The sequence below is a fragment of the Bos indicus genome, chromosome 5 (assembly GCF_029378745.1).
Source record: "Bos indicus isolate NIAB-ARS_2022 breed Sahiwal x Tharparkar chromosome 5, NIAB-ARS_B.indTharparkar_mat_pri_1.0, whole genome shotgun sequence".
NCBI lineage: Eukaryota > Metazoa > Chordata > Mammalia > Artiodactyla > Bovidae > Bos > Bos indicus.
Window position 1 is genome coordinate 10,814,217 of NC_091764.1, and position 25,748 is coordinate 10,839,964.

The 25,748-nt window shown below is 39.4% G+C and overlaps 1 protein-coding gene across 4 annotated transcripts in view; it reads left to right on the plus strand.

Moving 5' to 3' along the window:
* ACSS3 (acyl-CoA synthetase short chain family member 3) overlaps nucleotides 1–25,748 on the plus strand; it is a 185,641-nt gene that overhangs the window by 19,517 nt on the left and 140,376 nt on the right. For all 4 annotated transcript variants that reach the window (XM_019960308.2, XM_070788879.1, XM_070788878.1 and 1 more), the window contains exon 2: nucleotides 11,557–11,701. In XM_019960308.2, the coding sequence (XP_019815867.2) occupies nucleotides 11,557–11,701 (145 nt within the window). The remainder of the gene's footprint in view (nucleotides 1–11,556; nucleotides 11,702–25,748) is intronic.

Consider the following 25,748-nt stretch of genomic DNA (forward strand, 5'->3'; position numbering starts at 1 on the left):
AGTTTCATAGGTGATTGAAGAAAGACTTAGACATGTTAATATGTCTGCATTCATGCAACTTGTAAATGCCATGTCTGAGATTTGAACTCTGGTCTTTTGACCTTAAAGCCCAGGCTTACTACATTCATTTCAACATCCACCACTCCTTACACATGTCCATGGTTGGAATTAATCTCTTTTTGCTGTGCTTTCATCATACTTGGTTTGTACTTCTGTCAGGAAATTTGCCACGTTTTGCTTCTTATTATAGTTATTGCAAATTAGTCTGCCTTTCAGCGTAGAGAACATGTACCCAGTTATACTTTTTCCCCTTCCTTCACAGTCTCAGCTAATCAACAACAGATTATTTATTGTTAAAATTTTCGGATAGAAAAATGTTTTAAAAGTATTATTGACAGTTAATAGAGGAGACTGTAATCAGCTGTAGTCGTCTTAAAAAATAATGAATTATTATAAAAATTATATGTTTATTATTATTTTAGTTTATAGATTCAGTATTTCCGTATACAGATAACTAAATGTATTCACCATCATCAAATTGTTTTCAGTATGTTGCTTCTGGTTTATTTAATTTTTGAAAAAGAGCTTGGAGTTTCTTTTTTTCCCCTGAAACTATGATGAAATGAAGACCCCCATAGGAGATCTTCAAAGAAGGAAATTATAATTTGATCCAAGGAAGAAAGCTCATATCAGAAGGTAAATTATAAGTTAGACTTTCCAGTTATTTAGTAATGAAAATTTACAGAGTAGAGAAATCAGTAGCTGAGTATATAGAGAGGGTTACAACATTGTCACCACTAAATATGGTTTTGCTGGAGGAAGCTTTCAATAGTTATTTCATGGAAACTGAAATATTGTAGTTTGTGAAAGAGTTTCATAGGCCACCCTGTTAAAAGCATTGCTTTATTAAATGTTATTCTTGGCATGGGAGGCAGTGGTAGAATTGAGAGGAACATTTTAGATTTTACTGATTTAACTTTTCATTGCTGGATAATCAGATTCACAGAATAAATTTCTATCAATTTCCCCTTCTGAAACAAGGATTATTATTTTTTTGAGTGTCAGAGTTTCTTTTTCCTTTTGTAATGTTTGAAGATTGACTTAATAAATACATCCTTAAAAAGGAAAGTTAGCCTTAAACAAAGGGAAGGGTGGTGGTGATGAGAACTGATGGGAACAGAAGAATCATATACACATTTGCCACTAGCTCTTTCTGGCTTCAAGAGATCAAGACCATGAAACTTGTTAGGCTCCCTGCTTCTGAAAAAAATTTCAGACATCCATCCACAGTCACCACCTTAGCTCACGGTGTGGGCCAAGTACACACTCCAGTCTAACTCATATGATGAAAAAGCTGAAGTCAAATACACCATTGGCTAGAATCAGCTATTAGGAACGACAGGGAAGACTCAGGGTAAGCTGAAGTGAAGAAACAGAAGAAGAATACAACTCAAGGCAGATTTTTTCTGAAGAGCTAAGTCTAAGATTTTATGCCAGATATAAGCTAGCAGGGGTTGATGAGAAAGAGGCAAAGAAAAGTAGTAAATTGTCTTCAGGAAATCTAGAAGGAATTTCAAGATGTTTCTTCTCTCCAGAGCCCCCCTTAGTCCTGCCTTTGTGAGCTCAGACACTGATAATAGCTCATCTCTGACTTCTTTTCAAGGAATCTAACATTACTGCTACAGAATTACACTAGCTGAGATTTCTCCCATTTCGTTTGTCCTAGAATTCATTCCATTGGCTCTCAAATTATAAAATAGGACAATTTTTAAAGCTAGTTTGCATTTGTGAAAGTGTCTAGATCTCAAGATTTGTATCAGGATAGATTAAGTCATCCTGCAGGAATAAACAGCCCTCAAATCTCTGTGTTTTAAAATAGCCCAGGTGTATCTCACTCATATTACAGGTTTATTTTGGGTTACCCAGGAGATTCGCTCCATGTCATCCATCCTAACTCAGGGATATAGGCTGATAGTGCAGTTCCATTTGCAGTATCCTTGTGGCAGGGAGGAGGAGAAGTTGTCAGCTTGCATTTGCTCTTGAAGACTCTGTATATTACCTCTCTTGCCATTTCATGGGCCACAGCAAGCCACGCAGTTATACTTCATTTCAAGTGGATATGAAAGTGCAGTCCTACAAGTGCTTGGAATGAGGACAGCCAAAATCATAGTGGACAGCAGGAATAATGACACAAATTTATGACAGATATCTTTATGTGATTTCAAGGTTCTATCTAGCTATTTATTATTGACTCTTCAGCTGCTTGAGGTTAATTCTGGTGAAAAAAATAAAAAGAACAAAGTTTTTATGGCCCAAATTTTGGTTTCTTTTTTTTTTAATTTAAATATCTTTAAGAAATTTTATTAAACAATAATCAGATAATTTTTATTTTGTACTTGACTCTAAAATATTTAAGTCATTCAAATACAGCTGTTAAATTCTTACAATCATTTTCCCAGCTGCTTTGTATTTTTCACTTCCTAAAGTTTAGCTGGAACTGGGGACGGTGAGATGGGAAGAGGAAACACATCTGTAATGGCTATTTAATAAGCTATGCTCTGTGGCTAAATAAATATACATATAGTTATAAAGACTCTCATTCTTTTAAAATTAAATAATATCAAAATTTGGTTTACCTACAGTATCCAGTAAGCACAGAAACATTTTATATTACCTGAATTCAGAAACACATGGCACCAAACAGGGGACCACAAATATTATGCAGGAACAGAATAATAAACTGAGTTTAGATGTTATCATATATGTAAGCAATGCTTCTTTTTTACCAGAAGAATATTAAAAAAAGATGTTTTTGTTATAAAAATTTTTTTACTAATGGTAGCTATGCTGATTACAGAGTTGATGATTCAGTCAGATCAGGAGAAAAGCCATCTAGACAAATTATTTAAAGTTATTTAAATATATTTATTTTGGGGGGCTCTGAAATCACTGCAGATGATGACTGCATCCATGAAATTAAAAGGTGCTTACTCCTTAGAAGAAAAGTTATGACCAACCTAGATAGCATATTCAAAAGCAGAGACATTACTTTGCCAACAAAGGTTCGTCTAGTCAAGGCTATGGTTTTTCCTGTGGTCATGTATGGATGTGAGAGTTGGACTGTGAAGAAGGCGGAGCGCCGAAGAATTGATGCTTTTGAATTGTGGTGTTGGAGAAGACTCTTGAGAGTCCCTTGGACTGCAAGGAGATCCAACCAGTCCATTCTGAAGGAGATCAGCCCTGGGATTTCTTTGGAGGGAATGATGCTAAAGCTGAAACTCCAGTACTTTGGCTACCTCATGCGAGGAATTGACTCATTGGAAAAGACTCTGATGCTGGGAGGGATTGGGGGCAGGAGGAGAAGGGGACGACAGAGGATGAGATGGCTGGATGGCATCACTGACTCGATGGACGTGAATCTGAGTGAACTCCGGGAGTTGGCGATGAACAGGGAGGCCTGGCGTGCTGCGATTCATGGGGTCACAAAGAGTCAGACACAACTGAGTGACTGAACTGACTGAAATATATTTAAATCATCTATTCAATATATAAATACATGCTCATGAAAATTAAATAACACAGGAAGTATTTATCATATAAAAATATAGACTATCCCTTCTCCATTCTGTCCCTCAACTTTCTCTTACGCAGAGTTTACCACTGTTAATATTTTCCTGTCCATTTTTCTAGACTTCTTGTGCTTTTATGCAACACAGAGATGAACATGTAAGCAACTTGCTATGGCTATGTTAAAAGTACATTTTGTATGTGTGTGTATGCATATTCCTAAATTGCTGAACTAATTTACTTGGTCACCTACTTTATGTGAGAATGCCAGTTTCTCTTTACTATCACCAACAGTGTGTATACTATATTTTTTATACCAGTTGGCTCAGACGATAAAGCCTCTGCCCACAATGCTGGAGACCTGGGTTCAGTCCCTGGCTCGGGAAGATCCCCGGGAGAAGGAAATGGCACCCCACTCCAGGACTCTTGCCTGGAAAATTCCATGGATGGAAGACACTGGTGGGCTATAGTCCATGGGGTCGCAAAGAGTCGGCATGACTGAGAGACTTCACTTTCACTTTCAGTGTAGAAAAATGACTTCTCATTATTGTTTTAATGTTCATTTTTCTGATGTTTGTAGGACTGAGTACCATTTTTATGCTTTTTAGCTATCATATTTTTCCTCTGTGGATAGTGTGCTGAAATTCTTTGTCTATTAGATTAAAATTTTTTTTTTTTCTTATTGACTCGTAGGAGCACTTTGAATATTACTGAAGTTGCAAATGTACCTTTCCCCTTGTTAGTTAGGGCTTCCTAGGTAACTCAAATGGTAAAGAATCTGCTTGCAGTGCAGGAGACCTGAGTTTGATCCCTGGGTTGGGAAGATCCCCTGGAGAAGGGAATGGTTACCTACTCCAGTATTCTTGCCTGGAGAATTCCATGGAGAGAAGAGCCTGGCGGGTTACAGTCCATCAGGTCCCAAAGAGTTGGACACGACTGAGCAACTAACACATACTTACTTGTTAGTTATGTTGAGAATATGCCCTCCCCACCCTCCCCACACCTCGACTTTATCTTGTCTTCTATTTTATGCACACATAAACACATAATACACACACACACACACACACACACACGTACACCCAAACGTGCTCATCTGAGTGTGAGGTATAGCAGGTAGCTGAGTGGAGAACATTTCAAAATCCAAGTAAGGATCCATATTCACTCATCAGTGGATGCAGGTTTTGATTGCTACAGTCCTTCTTTCTATAATTTTTCAGGGAGAAGAGGGAATTGCCAGGTGGCAGTGGTATACAGAGTTTCTGGGCCTCTTGGAAGTTATGTAGAGCCTTGTTCCTATTTTACAGGTCTTAAATCTTCAGGACAATTATGCATGCAGAAATTATCCTTGTTTCAGAAAGACTCTAGAAAGGTAAACTTTTGCATGATGCATGTGAGTGAGTGTGTTTGATTATTATTAATTTTCCATCTAAACACCAGTGACCCATTCTTTATTCCTACCTCCCTCTGATCTGGGAGTTATTTCAGAGCTTTATTAAAAGAGAGGTTTTCTGATAAGTGTTTGTATTTCCTGCTTAGTATTTATAGGTTCCTTATGAATGTATTCTGTGGTAGGGCTGTATACATTTTTCTGCTCCTCCTTTTTTATTTTTTTATTTTAACTTAGCAGTATATAAAATGTCACAAATTCTATGGGTCTGCCATGTTTCTCATGATTTCTGGATTTACCAGTCATTGATCCTATCTGTTTTATAAATTAAAAATTTTTCCACTTTTATGATCTAGTGGTAGCACCATTTTCTAGGGGTTCCATATTGATTTCAATTTTATTTTAGTTTTACATTTTCTCTCTTATTCAGGTAGATATGGCAATTTCAGATTGCTTCCAATTTTCTGCAGAAGAAATTCAGGGCAGGGGTTGGGTAGGATAAAGAATATGAAGTTTTTTCCTTTTTGCAGCAGGATTAAATCTGACTGAGTTTAAAAAGAGAGCTATTCAAAGACTGTATTGGCAGAACATTCCAGAGGTTATGTCTAGGGGCTGTATATGCCTGATACAGATGCTGATGTCCATATATATATATGTTCATACACACAAATATATGTGTGTTTCTGTGTGACACATGAAATACTAATAAATTTGGGAATATTGGAGCATCACAAATGAATGAAAACAGGATTAGTCAAAAAAAACGATGCTTGGCAATTTGTTGATGAATAAACAAATTTAACTGTACTGCCATATCAAAAAATATATATATATACACACATATAACACATGTATCATAGTGCGTGCCAAGTCATTTAAGCTGTGTCTGACTCTTTGTGACTCCATGGACTGGAGCCTGCCAGTCTTCTCTGTCCATGGGATTCTCCAGGCAAGACTACTGGAGTTGGTTGCCTTGCCCTCCTCCAGGGAATCTTCCTGACCCAGGGATCGATCACAAGTCTATTGTGTCTTCTGCATTGGTAGGCAGGTTATTTACCACCAGCACCACCTGGGAGGCTTATATATCATAATATAAGCATTAAAATATAATATATAACAGATTTTACACACAGATTATATATGTATATAAATATGTTAATAATACCTTTAAGACATCAGTATAAAAAAATTAAATCAGAAGAGAGTAATATGAATTATCTTAGAGGGGAAATTGTGATGGAAAATTGTGAATTTATTTGATGACATATGAATTTAAAATATTTTTCTGTTCAGATCAGAACAGTCGCTCAGTTGTGTCCGACTCTTTGTGACCCCATGAATCTCAGCACGCTAGCCTTCCCTGTTCACCAACTCCCGGAGTTCACTCAGACTCACGTCCATCGAGTCAGTGATGCCATCCAGCCATCTCATCCTCTGTCGTCCCCTTGTCCTCTTGCCCCCAATCCCTCCCAGCATCAGAGTCTTTTCCAATGAGTCAACTCTTCGCATGTGGTGGCCAAAGTACTGGAGTTTCAGCTTTAGCATCATTCCTTCCAAAGAAATCCCAGGGCTGATCTCCTTCAGAATGGACTGGTTGGATCTCCTTGCAGTCCAAGGGACTCTCGAGAGTCTTCTCCAACACCACAGTTCAAAAGCATCAATTCTTCGGCACTCAGCTTTCTTCACAGTCCAACTCTCACATCCATACATGACCACAGGAAAAACCATAGCCTTGACTAGACGAACCTTTGTTGGCAAAGTAATGTCTCTGCTTTTGAATATGCTATCTAGGTTGGTCATAACTTTCCTTCCAAGGAGTAAGCGTCTTTAATTTCATGGCTGCAGTCACCATCTGCAGTGATTTTGGAGCCCAGAAAAATAAAGTCTGACCCTGTTTCCACTGTTTCCCCATCTATTTCCCATGAAGTGATGGGACTGGATGCCATGATCTTCGTTTTCTGAATCAACGTTGAGCTTTAAGCCAACTTTTTCACTCTCCTCTTTCACTTTCATCAAGAGGCTTTTTAGTTCCTCTTCATTTTCTGCCATAAGAGTGGTGTCATCTGCATATCTGAGGTTATTGATATTTCTCCCGGCAATCTTGATTCCAGCTTGTGTTTCTTCCAGTCCAGCATTTCTCATGATGTACTCTGCATATAAGTTAAATAAGCAGGGTGACAATATACAGCCTTGATGAACTCCTTTTCCTACTTGTAACCAGTCTGTTGTTCCATGTCCAGTTCTAACTGTTGCTTCCTGACCTGCATACAAATTTCTCAAGAGGCAGATCAGGTGGTCTGGTATTCCCATGTCTTTCAGAAGGAAATACCATAAATTAAAATTTGTGAATAAATTAAAATAATTTATAAATGTTAGACTTAAATTCAATATCCTATATAAAGAGCATTTAAAAATTGGCAAGGCATTGTGTTTAATACTAGTAGTCACATGAAGCAAAACTAAAACAGTTTTTTACTTCTAAAATTGAAGAAAATTGAGAACAATCTGTGTTTAGAGTAGTGTGATAAAATGAACTTCCAGGTAATGCTGATGGTAATATAAATTGATTCAACATGTCCAGAAAGCAATTGGTCATTTGGTGTGTGAAAGTGTGTGTGTGTGTGTGATTGTAGGAATCTTGTTGGCATACATAATAAAAAGCAATGTGACCAATGTTTCTGTAAAAGAAACATCATCCTGGGATCATTTAAAATAATGACAGCATTGTGAAAAGCAATTTGCCACAATGCAAGGGAACTTTGTGCTTAAATAGTGCTGCAGAAGCTATTTTTGAACAGCAATTGAATGGAATATAATGCCTTGATTAAGCATGTTTTGAGAATTTTTCAGGTCATTGGAAAAAACTTATAATGTGTTCTTAAACAGAGGCAAAGTATTTACATGTAAAAAAAATAAAAGAAAATACTCCATAGTAGATTTTCTGGAATTTCTACAGTGAGCATTAGTGATTTTAATAATCTGGGCTGACAAACCATTTAAAATCTCATAAATTTTTAGAAGGGGTAGTGAAGAGACAGCACATAGAAGGCATCCAGTTGATCTTTACTGAAATGATTTGATTTGAAATGAAATAAAATCTTGTAATAGTAGAGTAATCAGATCTTTGAGCTGTGAGGCCTTTTGCAGGTCACTTGGTCCCGTTATCCGCAGTAATCCAGCCCTTAAGTTTAGCCAGTTTATAGCAGTATATTCATTACCTGTAACCACCTCTGGAGCCACGCCAACATGTCACTCCATTCAACAGTTCTTGCTTATTATTGCTTGCAGGCCTTTCCTTCTGTTTGAATTTCTTTCCTGTCTGTCCCAAAGGGTGCCTTAAAATTCTTTAAATTTCTCTAAGGGCATACTTAAAAAAGAAAATGCTAGTGTGCAAATAATTACATTTTAAGCCACCCAAAATTTGAAAATAATTGGAGGAAAAAAAAAAAAACAAAGTTCTTTGAGTATAGGTGAATTTTGGGTGCCTTCTATATCTTGGCTATTGTAAATAATGATGAAGTGAACATAAGGGTGTATATATCTTTTTGAATTAATGCTTTTGTTTTCTTCTGGTAAATACCCAGAAATGGAATTGCTAGATTTTATGGTAGTTGTGTTTTTAATTTTTTGAGGTGCCTCCATACTGTTTTTCATAGTGGCAGAACAAATTTACATTCTGAGTAACAGTGCACAAGGGTCCCTAGGGTTGTTTTTTGATTAGATGACTTAATACACATGAAATATTGGTCTAGAGTAAGCTATTAATAAATATTACTTAGAGACTTTCATGACAAGGTGGACAAAATGTACTTTTTCCTATTCATTCCGTTAAATATAGCTAAAAACATAGGACATTATGTATAAAACACACATAAGAAGACTCTGAAAGGAAAAGAGAAGAAACCAGATCAGCTCAGATTTGGGACCGGAGAAATGACATGACACTTGAATTCCCCAAGTTTTCTTTTTTGCTTGTATTATCCTAGACTGAGCACTGGAGAAGGTGGCAATTCAGAAATGCCAATGGATGTAGAAAAAAAGTACCAGCAAATTTTCTCTTTGGATCCCTCCCCCCTACACCCAAAATAAAAAAGGGTAGGGAAGGGCAGCCTGCCAAGATGGGACATCTTTGGACAGTCACCACCCTAATCCAGTCAAACAGTACAGCAAACTGGGATCCCCATCCCATCCTCACCAGTGAAAAGATGGTGAGGAATCTAGGCTTCTACTTTGCCAGGGTGTGTCAAGGGTACCCTAAACATTGCCAGCTCCCCTAGCGGTATCAGAAAAGGTTTTATCAGGAATCGGAACTTTCATTACAGCTGAGATAAAGAGGTAAGGAGGCTGTTGGCCCTGGCAGTGTCAGTGGAGTCCATGTGGGGAGTCTTAGTGAGGTACCATTCCCCCTGGATGGCAGGATGATGTAATGGAAGCCTAGTGGGAGCCTGGATGCCATTCCCCCTGGGAGCCAGGATGATGTAATGGAAGCCTAGTGGGAGCCTGGATGCCATTCCCCCTGGGAGCCAGAATGATGTACTGGAAGCCTAGTGGGAGCCTGAACTTTGACCCTAGCTCAGTGGTAAGGAGGTCCTTCTTTGAGGCCTAATGAGGAGCTGGAACTTAAGCCTGAGTAAACGTTTTTTACTTTTCTCTTGATGTGTTAGTTAATTATGGCCATAATTATGCTTCATATCTCCACAAAAATCTGAGTCAGAAGATGCTTGCAAAGTCGCTTCAGTCGTGTCCGACTCTGCACAACCCCAGAGACGGCAGCCCACCAGACTCTGCCATCCCTGGGATTCTCCAGGCAAGAACACTGGAGTGGGTTGCCATTTCCTTCTCCAATGCATGAAAGTGAAAAGTGAAAGGGAAGTCGCTCATTCATCAGTTAATCTGTAGGTTGTCATGGGATCGGTATGACTGGAAATGTTGCTTTCAGATATCTATCTATCTGGCTGAGTTGGGCTCCTTGCTTCTTTCTGGGCTCTGCTTCCACCTGCAAATATTCATTCCGGGCTCCAGGCTGAAGAGGAGGCAGCAGGAATGCCTGGAGGCTCTCCTCCAGGAGAGGGTAGAGGTGCTGGAAAGCGAGCCTAATTATATCTGCTGTGTCAAGTGCTTTCAAGTAAGTGCGTGCCTCTTGTCTGCTGATAGCCAAAGCAAGTCACATGGATGGCCCCAAAGTCAGGGGAAGTATTCTCCACTGATGAAAACGGAGGCAAGAGGAAGAGACAAAGTATTTTTAATAGAAGAGGCGAGGAGAAGAGACCGTGTTTTTGAACAAACGTGGAATCTGTTGCACTTGGCAATTCAGAATCATTGTGTTAATTACTCACTGTGCTGTACTGTAAGGTCATCATTTTCACCATCACTGATGCGTGCAGCCTCATTTGATGCTGATTAAATGATCCCTCCTCCTACTGCCTTCTGTATCTGTTATTTCTTATTGCTGCCACTGTATCTATAGGTGTATTACCTGCTTCCTTTCACACAGGGCTATTTGAATGAGTACCTGATGGTGACACTCAGTTTCATAAGGGGACTTTTTCTTGTTGCTTCAATATTTTCCTATTATTTTGCATTTTTATAATATTTGCTAGTCTGATGTTGGAACAAATGAACCATTACTATACTTGTATTTTTTATCTAACATTCTCTTCCTAAAAAAGTAGAAAATTCAATTCTCAGGGAAATGAGTTATATTTTCTTAAAAATTATCTCCATCTATCTACATTATATCTGTGTTTTCCAAGGGATGCACTCAGCAATTAAGAGATAAGGTAGTGAATTGAGAAGTTTAAAAAATTTATTAACCATATGTACATGTTGATTGCTTATTCAAATTATGAAGTGTCTCAAAATTCTGAAAAGAACTTACCTATACTTTGTGAAATTGGGGGTATTACATTTAATTGAAACAAATATATATCTTTCAAGGAATATAAATATTTCCAAGAAGAATTGATTTCTTTCCAGTAAGTCTGTCTTTTTATAGCAGAGACCCAGACTTCAGTCATGCGTCTACTATTTGCCCTCTCAACTGTGCATCTGTGCTGCCGTTGGTTACAATTCATTTCATGTAAAGTAGATTATTTTGGTGCTGTATACTCTGGTTTCATCCTAAGCAATAATATCCACAAAATTGTCACCTTGAAGTGAAGTGAGTGAAGTGAAAGTCACTCAGTCGTGTCCGACTCTTTGTGACCCCATGGACTGTATAGTACATGGGATTCTCCAGGCCAGGATACAGGAGTGGGTAGCCATTCCTTCTCCAGGGGATCTTCCCAACCCAGGGACTGAACCCAGGTCTCCCACCTTGCAGGCGGATTCTTAACCGTCTGAGCCACAAGGGAAGCCCCCCTTGAAGTGCGAGGTATGTTTTCTTCTAGTGCACATGAAAATAAGCACATATTTATTAAAATCAAAATGTCACTTCTGTACCATCTTAAATAGTTTACAATCATCATTACTTGGTATAACATGCCTGGGAAAACACTGTTTTAAGGGCAGCTCGCCAAACTAGAACTACAGAAACCTGGTTAAGCAACGTTTATGTTTCGAAAAGAGTCATTCACTTTGACTTTCCAACTATTTTTCAGGTTTGTGGAAGGGATGCTGAACATTTGTTACAATGCCATCGATCGTCATATTGAAAATGGTAAAGGAGATAAGATTGCTATCATTTATGACAGTCCTGTTACAAACACTAAAGCCACTATTACCTATAAAGAAGTCCTGGAACAGGTAATATTATTAACTTTCTATACATGTTCTTTGGAAATCATACAGAAATTAATTTAAATAGCATACATTCTCATTGCATAGCCTTAATTCTCTTAATTCATTGACATGTTATTGTACTTTTAGTGCACACTGTAAATAGATGTGTGTTTACTCACTTAAATTGTTTTTATTCTTTATATTTTACAGTACTAAAAGATACTCATTTTATTATTTTTAAACATTTTTATTGCATTATAGTTGCTTTACAATGTTGTGTTAGCTTCTACTGCATACAAAATGAATCAGCCATATATATAGAAATATCCCCTCCCTTTTGGATTTCCCTCCCATTTAGCTCACCAGGCTACACTGTATGTTCCCATCAGTTGTTTATTTTATGTATAGTATCAATCATGTAGCATTTCCCAGGTCGCTCAGTGGTAAATGCCTTAGACATGGGTTCGATCCCTAGGTGAGGAGAAGGAAATGGCAACCCACTCCAGTATTCTTGCCTGGGAAATCCCATGGACAGAGGAGCCTGGCTGGCTGTAGTCCATGGAGTTGCAAAAGAGTTGGTTGGACATGACTTAGCAACTCAATGACAGCAAACATCAAAAGGCTGTATGTATCAGTTCCAAACTCCCTGTTCTTCTCACCCCACCCCTTTCCCTCTTGATATCCATATGTTTGTTCTCTACGTGTATGTCTCTGTTTCTGCTTTGCAAATGAGATTATCTATACCATTTTTCTAGATTCTACATATATGCATTAACATACGATATTTTTTCTCTTTCTGACTTCCCTCACTGTGTATGACACTGTCTAGATCCATGGAATTGGACAGAAATCCCAGAGATAAACCCACGCACATGTGGTCACTTAATCTATGACAAAGAGGGCAAGAATATACAATGGAAAAAAGACAGCCTCTTCAATAAAAGGCTGGGAAACCTGGAAAACTATATGTAAAAGATTGAAAATAGAACACTCCCTAACATCATACACAGAAATAAACTGGAAATGGGACCTTATTTTAAAGGAAGAGGTCAACGAATCTCTGATAGTGTGCTTTTCCTGTCTCTGGCCTTCATTTTCCGTCCATGCTGGCATCACCTGGCCGCTCTCTCCAACTCTTGTGCTGTTGCAGCGGTCCCCTCGCCTTCTGACTCACACACTGCCACCAAGATGACACTAAGATTTTCTTCCTAAGAAACGACTTATTACTCTACCCCCATGTACAAACCTCTTCTTTAAAAACTACTGTTATTTAGAGAGCAGAATCTGGATTCCTGTGATGTATAAGACACTTTGGAATCTGATCCCAGCCTCCCTCCAAGCTTCATTCCCCAATGCTCTTGGCCATGAATACAACTCTTTTTCACCCTAGATGTCCTTACACGCCCTCAGGCACTCCTGGCCCTTTAAAGGTCTTTGTACATGCTCATTCATTTCCCTTATTTGCTCTTTTTTAGTTTTTTTTTCCCCCCATCTGGGTGGTTCTCAGGTGAATCATGATATTGGCAGATAAGTTATGAGATTCTTTTCTTCCAATATTAGGGTAGAAATGAGATGTCCTAAGTAATTATAAAAGTATTTGGGTTGCTTCCATGTCCTGGATATTATAAACGGTGCTGCAGTGAACATTGGGGTACACGTGTCTTTTTCAATTCTGGTTTCCTCAGTGTATATGCCCAGCAGTGGGATTGCTGGATCATAAGGCAGTTCTATTTCCAGTTTTTTAAGGAATCGCCACACTGTTCTCCATAGTGGCTGTACTAGTTTGCATTCCCATGGGAGAGGGAGAGGGTGGGATGATTTGGGAGAATGGCATTGACACATGTATAATATCATATATGAAATGAGTCGCCAGTCCAGATTCGATGCACGATACTGGATGCTTGGGGCTGGTGCAGTGGGACGACTCAGAGGGATGGTATGGGGAGGGAGGAGGGAGGAGGGTTCAGGATGGGGAGCACGTGTATACCTGTGGTGGATTCATTTTGATATATGGCAAAACCAATACAATATTGTAAAGTTAAAAAAAAAAAAAAAAGTATTTGGGTATTGTGGACTGAAGGAGACTTATTCTTGCTCTGGGGGAGGGCTTTTATTTGTTAGTGATTTGAAGGGCGGTAGACTAGAGGGCAAGGTTTCCCGGCCTTGACACTGTTGATGTTTTAGGTCAGGTAGTTCTGTTGTGGGGAGCTGTCATGGACACTGTAGGGTTCTTAGCGGCATTTCTGCTCTCATTCATTACTTGCACCCCTTTCCCAGTCGTGATGACCAAAAATGTCTGCAGGTATTGCTGAAATCTCCCATGTAAATGCCTTTACTTTTATATGGAGGGTTTTTGAATCACATTCTTTTATTTTGCTTTTTTTTTTTTTAAACTCATGTAGAATTTCCATGCAAGTTTTAGAGTATTTGGTCAACTCCCCCTGGCTCTCTGAAATAATATCCTTTGGCACCATCTTTGTTTCTGTTTAGCCTTCTAAGGGATTTCAAACAAAGCAACTGAGAGAAAACTGTTACTGCCCCAGTCCCGAGTTGCTGCAAGCAATAAAGGGAGGAAACAAGGAGGCTTTGCAGCCTGGCTACAGCAACAAATTCTACATTCAGCTCACTGGAACATAAGAGGAGTTTATGAAAAGTGAAGACCCCAAGGGAGAAGGGGTAGCAGTGAAGAGTTAAGGAGAAGCCACAAATTGCCTAAGAAGTAGAGCTGCTGACTTGACTTCTAGACTGCCAGAGAAAGCGCACTGGTTGGCTAACTAGGTTACACGCCTCCAGTCCCGGGCAGCTGGGAGGAACTGTCTTGTCTTTTCATTTCATAGCAGGAATAGGGCCTTGCCTCTTTCTGGGACTCATACTAGGGAAATTCCAGTCTAACAAGAGAGTTCAAATACTGGGCAGCTGACTACAGAAAAAAAGAAAATAATGCTGCAAATACAGTGTTGGATACTGTTCGTGAGTCTGTAACGTGGGAACTGTGTATTTTCAGAATGAAGTATCTAGAGACAGAGTTTACAGTGGTATGAGGAGGAAAGGCAGTCTGTTATCAAACAATTTTGGTTTTCATCTGAGGCTGTGTTTTATTTTAAAAGATAACATAAATCTGATAACCTGTTATATTCTGTGTTTTATTTTATGTTTGTGTTTTCAGCTTTTAGATAAGGTTTATAGCCTGTGTTCAAAACCTTAATCCTATGATTTGGGTATATGGTCATAGTCTCATTCATAATTAAGACAGGTTGATATTAAGATGGGCTTCTTAGGTGGCTCAGTGGTAAAGAATCCACCTATAATGCATGAGACATGGGTTCAATCCCTGGGTCAGGAAGATCCCCTGGGGAAGGTAGTGTCAACCCACTCCAGTCTTCTTGCCTGGAGAATCCCATGTACAGAGGAGCCTGGTGGGCTCCGAAAAGAGTCAGACACGACTTAGTGACTAAACAGTAACAACAACAATATTAAGATCCTGGTTAATCTTAATTGCTAACCTGATGAGGAAACTTACTTATGTATTTAACATATATGATCTATATCAGTATGTTGAATTTGATACATGACCAAACATCAGAGTCAGAGAACACACTTTGGAAACATACACTAGGAAGTGTTAAATACATTGTTCTTACTCTCATTTTCTGCTGTTTTGTTTTTAATTAGTAAGTGTATCTGATAAGTACACACACACAGTTTGCTTAGAGGCCATTCTGTTAACTCCTCTTGGTTTTCTCATATGGAGTCTGGACTCTTAGACCCTTTTGAGGTTTGTACTGGTTCATTGGTTTCAGATTGGCCTGACATCAAAGTACTTAAAAGGCCTGTTTCTCTCATCTGCTGACAGCTTCTGATTCCCCAGGGTTTTCTTCTCTAAAGTACTAAAGGAAGGACTGTTAGGAAAGAGGGGGGCATTGTGCTGTATTTTGATTACCTGCTCCTGGTTCCCTGTGGCTTTTACTTTATTAAGTAGAGAAGACAGACAAAGAAAGGTTTAATGGGTAAGGCCATTGAGAACAAACAAAAAGAAGAGCCTTTGTACTTTACTTGTTTTTATCTCTGCTGCTTCATTTCTTGGGAATTTCTGTCTAGGTAAAACTAAAGTCCATACTTGTTAATTAGTGAACCAGAACATTTTAGGGTAAAGTGTTTCAGTGACATGAAGGATCTGAAGATTTTACAGAATGATTCAGAAGTAGAGCTTTTCTCAAACTGTCATCTCTTGGGGGGAGCTGATAATGAAAACGCTTGTTTAAGATATTTGTTAGAGATGGTTTGGTTCAAGATCACTTGTTCATTCAACACATACTTAGTTTGCATGCCACACCTTCCTTGGAATAAGGAATAAAGGTAAATGAACTTATTCTCTATATTTAAAGAGCTAAAAAAAATCATGGAAACATAAGACTGGTTGTGTAGGGTAGTATAGTATTTTGTCAGAGAAGGCAATGGCACCCCACTCCAGTACTCTTGCCTGGAAAATCCCATGGACTGAAGAGCCTGGTGGGCTGCAGTCCATGGGGTCGCTAAGAGTCGGACACGACTGAGCGACTTCACTTTCACTTTTCACTTTCATGCATTGGAGAAGGAAATGGCAACCCACTCCAGTGTTCTTGCCTGGAGAATCCCAAGGATGGCGGAGCCTGGTGGGCTGCTGTCTATGGGGTCGCACAGAGTCGGACACGACTGAAGCGACTTAGCAGCATAGTATTTTGTGGTAAGGCACCCAACTCAGCCAGAGGCAAATAGGGTTTAGGAAAGCTTTTGCAAGAGTCAGTGTCTTATATGAGTCCTGGGACTTCCTCCCCAACACCCCCTTGCACTACACTACACACCCCAGCAAGCACCCACTGCCCCCCACCTACTGCAGTCAACTCCCCAGGCTTGCTGCACACCCACCTTTGAGCCTTTCTACTTGCCTGCCTTCTGCTTCAGATGGTGTTTCTTCCAGATATCTTATGATTCATGGTACCTGAATATTACTCTCTCAGTGAGACTTTCCTTGGCCATGTTAAATACAGAGGTTCCCATGCACCCCACTTCATGAGTCCTTTTACTGCTTTCCTTTTTTCCTTTTAAAATTTACCTATTTATTACTAAGTACCACTCTTGATATTTTATTTTATAAATAAAATAGGATGTCAGTTCCATGGAGGAAGGCATTTTTGTTTTGCTCACAGAATAGTGCCTGGCACATGGTAAACATTTTTTGACTGGTGAAGCAATGAAAGCTGAGCGCCAAAGAATTGATGGTTTTGAACTGTGGTGTTGGAGAAGACTCTTGAGAGTCCCTTGGACTGCAAGGAGATCCATCCAGTCCATTCTAAAGGAGATAAGTCCTGGGTGTTCTTTGGAAGGACTGATGCTAAAGCTGAAACTCCAATACTTTGGCCACCTCATGCGAAGAGTTGACTCATTGGAAAAAACATTGGAGGGATTGGGGGCAGGAGGAGAAGGGGACGACAGAGGATGAGATGGCTGGATGGCATCACCAACTCGATGGACAAGAGTTTGGGTGAACTCCGGGTGTTGGTGATGAACAGGGAGGCCTGGCGTGCTGCAATTCATGGAGTCGCAAAGAGTCGGACATGACTGAGTGACTGAACTGAACTGAAGCAATGAATGAATGAATGAATGGGCTTCGCAGCTGGGCACTAGTGATTAAGAACCTTCCTGCAATGCAGCAGACATAAAAGATGCAGGTTCGATCCCGGAGTCAGGAAGACCTCCTGGAGGAGGGCATGGCAACCCACCCTAGTACTCTTACCTAGAGAATCCCAGGGACAGAGGAGCCTGGCAGGCTCCAGTCTATAGGATCGTCACTTCAGGACATGACTGAAGTGACTTAGCATGAACGTGCAAAAAAAATTAATGAATGAGCTACCATTTGGAATTTCTAAGTGACTGTAGCTTCCTTTATTGTGGGGATTTTTTATCTTTGAATTGTTCAGTTCAGTTCAGTCGCTCAGTCGTGTCCGACTCTTTGCAGCCCCATGAATTGCAGCACGCCAGGCCTCCCTGTCCATCACCAACTTCCGGAGTTCACCCAAACTCTTGTCCATCGAGTTGGTGATGCCATCCAGCCATCTCATCCTCTGTCGTCCCCTTTTCCTCCTGCCCCCAATCCCTCCCAGCATCAGAGTCTTTTCCAATGAGTCAACTCTTTGCATGAGGTGGCCAAAGTATTGGAGTTTCAGCTTTAGCATCAGTCCTTCCAAAGAACACCCAGGACTGATCTCCTTTAGAATGGACTGGTTTCCAGGTTCGATGCACGATACTGGATGCTTGGGGCTGGTGCACTGGGACGACCCAGAGGGATGGTATGGGGAGGGAGGAGGGAGGAGGGTTCAGGATGGGGAACACATGTATACCTGTGGCAGATTAATTTTGATATATGGCAAAACCAATACAATACTGTAAAGTTAAATAAAATAAAATTAAAAAAAAAAAGATAGAATGGACTGGTTGGATCTCCTTGCAGTCCAAGGGACTCTCAAGAGTCTTCTCCAACACCGCACTTCAAAAGCATCAATTCTTCGGCTCTCAGCTTTCTTCACAGTCCAACTCTCACATCCATACATGACCACTGGAAAAACCATAGCCTTGACTAGATGGACCTTTGTTGGCAAAGTAATGTCTCTGCTTTTGAATATGCTATCTAGGTTGGTCATAACGTTCCTTCCAAGGAGTAAGCGTCTTTTAATTTCATGGCTGCAGTCACCATCTGCAGTGACTTTGGAGCCCCCAAAATAAAGTCAGCCACTGTTTCCCCATCTATTTGCCACGAAGTGATGGGACCAGATGCCATGATCTTAGTTTTCTGAATGTTGAGCTTTAAGCCAACTTTTTCACTCTCCTCTTTCACTTTCATCAAGTGGCTTTTTAGTTCCTCTTCACTTTCTGCCATAAGGGTGGTGTCATCTGCATATCTGAGGTTATTGATATTTCTCCCGGCAATCTTGATTCCAGCTTGTGCTTCCTCTAGCCCAGCGTTTCTCCTTCTCTTTGTTTTTTTCAAATTACTAGTTATAGCAAAGCTCATTGAAATAAAAGTGTGTGTGAGTTTATGTTGCATGTGTATGTGTATATTATATGTAGTTATTCTTTTTAGAAATTCCTACTATGAGTTTATCTTCTCTGCATCTAATTACATTTTAAATTTACTTCTACATGTGTTAAGTTTGTGTTTTTTTGGTATTCATACAGTTGTAAATTTTTATGTGTGTATTCACTAAACAAAAATATGACCCCCTAAAGGGCATTTGAGAAATTTTCATAAATATATGTATGCAGGGAAAATGAAGCCCAGTGTGTACTACATTTTCCTGATTTAATTCAAACTGAAAGTGTCTATTATCTTTACTAAAGGTAGCTTTTGAAATATAATTACGGCAGGAGCTGTAGTTATAAAGGCTGAATAATTTAGAGGAGAAAATTACTCTGAAATCAAGGGCTATATCCCATGAGAAGGCCTCCTTCCAACCTCTGCCCCCTTTAGGAAGCTCTCTTCAAAATGTGAATTTTGTCTTCTCAGAAACATGTCAGGGTAAGATCATCTCATATTTCTTTGCTTGCCACATCATCAGTATTTCCAGAAGCAAACCCCTAAATCACCAAAACCAGAACACACAGAAGTCCAGCCCTGCCAGAGGTTGCCTTATTGAGGAGAAGATATACAGCAGTGGGTATACTTAGTTTTCTTTTCTTAAACTTCCTAAATAAACAATAAATACTTCAGTTGTGTTACAGTCTGCACCACTAAAAATTATATCTCTGTAAGACAGCTTATGTTTTCCATGGTTGGTAAATTGTGAACGAGGCTATTATGAGATTGAATTTAAAGCAGTTCATGTATTTTTCTAGCATGCAGGTTTTTAAACTTCTATTGAAATGTGATATACATTTAGAATAGTGTACAGGTCATAAGTATAAACTTGTTAGATTTTTCACAAACAGAACACACTCATGTCACCAGATCAGAAAACAGAGTATTCCCAGCTCCCAGAAGCACTTATTATGCTTCCTTTTAGTCATTTCTCTCTCAACACACATGTGATTGTTATCCAGACATCTAAACACCATCTATGATGAGGTTGCCTTGCTTTCTCCAACTTTGTGGAAACGGAATAAATCAATATACTTTTTTTTTTTCCAACTTTTTGTTTATGAGACTCTTTCATTTAATTGTAAGAGGCTGTAGTTGGGTCACTTGATTAATGACTAGTTTGGGGCTGTTACAAATAATGCTGATATGAATATATTTGTGAGCAAAATTTGGTGACAATATGTGTGCATTAATTGGAGGGACAAGCTTAGGAGTAAGATGGCAGATTATGGAGCAGGCACATGCTTGGCTTGCATGCTGCTGCTGCTAAGTCGCTTCAGTTGTGTCCGACTCTGTGCGATCCCATAGACGGCAGCCCACAAGGCTTGCCCGTCCCTGGGATTCTCCAGGCAAGAACACTGGAGTGGGTTGCCATTTCCTTCTCCAATGCATGAAAGTGAAGAGTGAAAGTGAAGTCGCTCAGTCCTGTCTGACTCTTAGTGACCCCGTGGACTGCAGCCTACCAGGCTCCTCCATCCATGGGATTTTCCAGGCAAGAGTACTGGAGTGGGGTGCCATTGCCTTCTCCGCTTGGCTTGCATAGATAAGGTCAAACAATTTGCAGAGTGGTTGTACCAACTTAACATTTTGAGTGTTGGTGGTAGGAGAATGCTAGTTGCCAAAACTTGATGTTGCCCATGCCAAGTCTTTTTAGTCTGGGCCTTTCGAGTAGCTGTGCACTGATACTGCCTTCTGGCAATAAATACATTTTAAGTATTTATGATTTATTTGGCTGTGTCGGGTCTTAGTTGTGGTCTGCGTGAACTTCATTGCATCACGCGGGATCTTTGTTATGCTGCCCACGCTCAGTGGTTGCAGCACGTGGGCTCAGCAGTTGTGGTGCACGGGCCTAGTTGCTCCACGGCCTGTGGGATCTTAGTTCCCCCACTGGGGTTTGAACCCGCGTCCCCTGCATTGCAAGGCGGATTCTTAACACTGGACCCCTGGAGAAGTCTGGATTTAATTTCATCATCCCTAATGGCTAATGCAGTTAACTCCTTGTCCTGTGCTTTGGGGCCATTTATTGTTCTACTTTTCTGAAGAGCCCAGGCAGGTCTTTTGTGCATTTACTTTTCTTTTGGATGGTTTCCACGTCAGGAAGTTTTGGTGAGAGATTTTCTCACAATTGAAGAGAATAGCTTATCAATATCTGAAAACCTTAAGAATAAAAGATGAAGGTCCTTTAGTAAAAATGATGATTAAATAGTTTTAGAAATCTAAAGATGAGGACATTGTCGCCTATTTTAAAAATAATTAATGTGAAAGTCTATGCTTTACTAATCTTGACTAACCTTTTTTTTTTTTTTGAAGAAAGTTTGGAAGCAAATTCCTTACAGAAGAAGCAGGAAGCATGAGCCCCAGTGTTAAGGCTGTAAATGATCTACTGAAGATGATGCTGTGTTAGTACTTTCATGGATGTTAAAAGGCTCTACTTACATTGATTTTTGAGTGGTCTGGCTTCATCTAATTTTCCCAGAAACCTTGTTATTTTTGTGAGCTAATTTGTGCAGTGCAAAGTTGTATAATGTGGTTTAGCAGAAACACTTCTATTTCATTTGAAATTGAAGATGTTTACATATGAACTACTGATTTAAGTTTTTATCTAAATTATAGCTGGAACTTTATTTGAGTAACTTTTCAGCTTAATGAAATTTAAGTTAGATTCTGAGAGTACTCCGCAGAAAGAAAATAGGTATTAGATCAATCTAATAGATAATATAGAAGGGAATAAATTAAATCAGAAAACAACATTTTGGTATTTCCTGGCTTCTTTTTTCCCTATTGTTAGAGCCATGCATTCAACACTAGAAATGTCTAAAGATAATTTTTACATCAACCCAGAATAGCAACAATATGGGCAACCCTTTTGAATTGTCTCAGCCAGGTTTTTAAAGAAATTATATTTCTCTAATTTTCTGAAATCAATTTTCTGTCTGCAGTATAAACTCACTTCTTTTCCACTCCTCTATGCCAGAAATCCTCACCATGCTTCGAAGTCCAGACCACTTTACTTGTACCTTTCTCTAAGCACTGGTTTCTTTTTGCTTTTTATTTTACTTAGCAGTGTACCTACACTATTGGTATACCTACTTATTTATTAATGTACCTCCTGACCATAGTAAAAGCTTCTTGAGAATAAGGGTTATATTTTATTTATCAATTTATTTATACAATGCTTTATCATTTATATTATATATTTATTATATATAAGTATATATATTATATATATATTCCAATATATATATCATTGGAAGGACTGATGATGAAGCTGAAACTCCAATACTTTGGCCACTTGATGCAAAGAACTGACTCACTGGAAAAGACCCTGATGCTGGGAAAGATTGAAGGCTGGAGGAGAAGGGGACGACAGATGATGAGATGCTTGGATGGCATCACTGACTCGATGGACATGAGTTTGAGCAAGCTCCAGAAGTTGGTGATAGACAGAGAAGCTTGGAGTGCTACAGTCCATGGGGTCGCAAAGAGTCGGACATGACTGAGTGACTGAACTGAATTGATTCAATGTTTAATATAGGCCTCATAGCATAAGCTCAAATTACATACTGAATGAATTCATGAATAGAATATTCAGTAACTTTCATTAAAAAGTAAAGAAAAATTAACTATTGTCTAAGAGAAATAATCATTTCCAAAAATATCACTTGTCTCTTCCACATTGTAATTTTTTTATATACTGGGAAATTTAAATTTTTTAATAGGGCAAAAATCTTCTTTATTTTAATGTTTTGCTTGACTAAAAGTTTCTATCTGCATCTCAAAGCTCTGCTTAAAACATTTACCTAATTTGGTCATTTTGGAAATGTAGAAGTCTGGTCTCTAGTAGTTTTTATTCCTGCATTTGCTTAATGAATTTATTTTTATCATTCATTGGTAGGTTCTTGTTAGATGATTTGTCTTGTCTACAAGGTGGTTAAACTCTGACCTCTTTGAAAGTTAACTTGGTAAGATCAATGGATGATCTGCTTTCCATTTATTTTCTTGGACTGGAATGATGATGGAGCCAAGTTTATTTATTTGTTCAAAATATACTTTTAGATACCTAATATGTATTTGGCGCTTCTGTGGACACCATGCATTACAGTAGTGAATGATACAGTCTTTGCCTACAGGAAAATTGCATTCTAATTGGGGAGATAGGTTATGAATAAAAAAGATAATACAAGTGAAAAGGTAACATGACATAAGGGAAGAAAAGCATAAGGCTAGAGTGACCTGGCCTCTCTTTTATATAGATTTGTCTGAGAAAACTGCTCATCACTGAAGAGATAACCCAGTGACATGGACTCAGATAAAGGCTGGAAGAAACCATGTCAACATTTGGAGGAAATGATATCGGGCAAAAGGCTTCCCAGGTGGCAGTAGTGGTAAAGAACCTGCCTGCCAGTGCGGGAGATGCAGGAGACACGGATTTGATCCCTGAGTCGGCAAGATCCCCTGGAGGGGGGCATGGCAGCCCACTCCAGTATTCTTGCCTGGAGAATCTCATGGACAGAGGAGCCTGGTGGGCTGCAGTCCATGGGGTCGCTAAGAGTCAGACACGACTGAGCGACTTCACTTCACTTGTCACTTTCATGCATTGGAGAAGGAAATGGCAACCCACTCCAGTGTTCTTGCCTGGAGAATCCCAGGGACGGGGGAGCCTGGTGGGCTGCCCTCTATGAGGTTGCACAGAGTCGGACACGACTGAAGCGACTTAGCAGCAGCAGCAGCAGAGTAACTTAGCACATGCACAACAAATCCCAGATTTTGGTATATAAATATTGTAACCTGTTAATGTTATAATAGACATTTTGTTTGAACAGTAAATAATTCTTCAGGGAGACAAATAATAGCTGAAAACCAAGACCCATAGGTGGCATACAAGAGATGGAGAATGAAGACGTCTTCCGGGAAATGCATATTCAACCAGATATTGAATGCTTATTGTATGAGGCAGAGGGCTCAGAAAAATGAATGCTTCTTACTCTCAAGGAACTCCTAGTTTGCCTGGTGAGAAGAACACAAAAGCAACTGTGTGTAATGTAACATTTATAGCACAGAGGAAGAAGGGACTAATCTGGCTCCAGTAGTTGAGAGAAGGCTTTGCTGTGAAAGTGAAGCATTATTTGGATCATAAAAGAAAGAAAGAAATATGTGCCACCTGTCTTGGCTGTTGTAAATAGTGCTACAGTGAACATTGGGGTATATGTGTCTTTTTGAATTTTGATTTTCTCAGGGTGTAGGCCCAGTAGTGGGATTGCTGGATCATATGGTAGTTTTATTTTTAGATTTTTAAGGAGCCTTCATCCTGTTCTCCATAGTGGCTGTATCGATGTACATTCCCTGCAACGGTGCAAGAAGGTTCTCTTTTCTCCACATCCTCTCCAACATAGAAAAATACCATATATTAATGCATATATATAAAATCTAGAAAAATGGTTCTGATGAACCTGTTTTCAGGGCAGGAATGGAGATACAGATGGAGAGGAATCTGTGCCCCATACACAGATGGCCTCCCTACAGGTGTCCCTGGTCTGCAGCAGATTTGTGCCAGAGTTGGACCTGACATGGTTAATGATGGCGTGCACTGTGAAGGCAAGAATGGCTGTGTTTGCTGACCTAGGGGAGGCCAACAAGATGAATTACATGGGATCCCAAGTAGAAAGATGGCTGAAGAACACGAGAGAGACAGTTACTAAAGTCAAGAAGGTACTGAGTAGAAAGAGAAACTGTGCTCCTCCACGTGGAAGTACGAGGAACTGGTAACAGTTATTCTTCTGTTGACCACCGCCTGCACTCGCTGTACTGTCAGCGACTTTAGGACAGCTGAGCGTGTCATCAGCTTTCAGCTTCTGACCTTTAATAATAAATGTTTGAAGCTACGGAATTATTTGACTTGATAGAATTTTCAAAGCAAGTTGAGGATAAAGCTAATTAATATAATGGAAGACGTTGATTGGCTTAAGTGATGCAAATAGAGATATGAGGATAGAATCATATTTCAAGTGTGTGAAATATTTTGTTAGGCTTTTTGAAATCAGTAAAGATCTACACATGGGAAATGATGCTATTAACTTTAGTTTAATTCATTTGACAGTTTTATACTCATAGTTTTGACATTTGTACTAGTTAAGTAAAATAAATGTTAATAAATCAATGCATGTTGCATTCAGTAGAGTTATTGTGAAGACTGGAGATCGTGGGGGAATTGATTGTTCATTTTTTCATGCTATACTTGATTGAAGGTAATTTTGTTTTCATTATAAAGCTGAATTATGTTAACTTTAGGTGATGGATAGGGAGGCCTGGCGTGCTACGATTCATGGGGTTGCAAAGAGTCGGACACAACTGAGCAACTGATCTGATCTGATCTGATATCATATATAGTTTTTATGGGAAATTTTATCTATTTATGGGTATTTATGATATATTCTTGGCATTTGTGATGATCTACATTGCTTTATTAGCTACTCTGCATGCATGCTTGCTCAGTTGCATCTGACTCTTTGTGACCCCCTGAATTGTAGCCCACCTAGCTCCTCTGTCCATAGAATTTTCCAGGTAAGAATACTGGAGTGGGTTGCCATTTCCTTCTTCAGGGGAACTTCCTGACTCAGGGATTAAACCTGTGCCCTTGTGTCTCCTGCATTGGCAGGCAGATTCTTTAACACTGAGCCACTGGGAAGCCCTTATTACCTACTAGTGTGTGCATTATCTTTGTGAATTTTTCATTTTTTAAAAATAATGTGTGCCTCTTTTTGGTGAGTGATATTAATGCTATTGGGAACAGACCCAACTATTGCAATGATCTTGTGTCCTTGTACAACTCCTGGGATATTTAGCAACTTCTCTGTGAGCCATTTGTATATATTCATTGACTTCTAGATTGTATTGACCAATGAAATCATAAAGGTTAACAGGAACACAGGCAAATTCTGGAAAGTATGATTGGTGTACCCG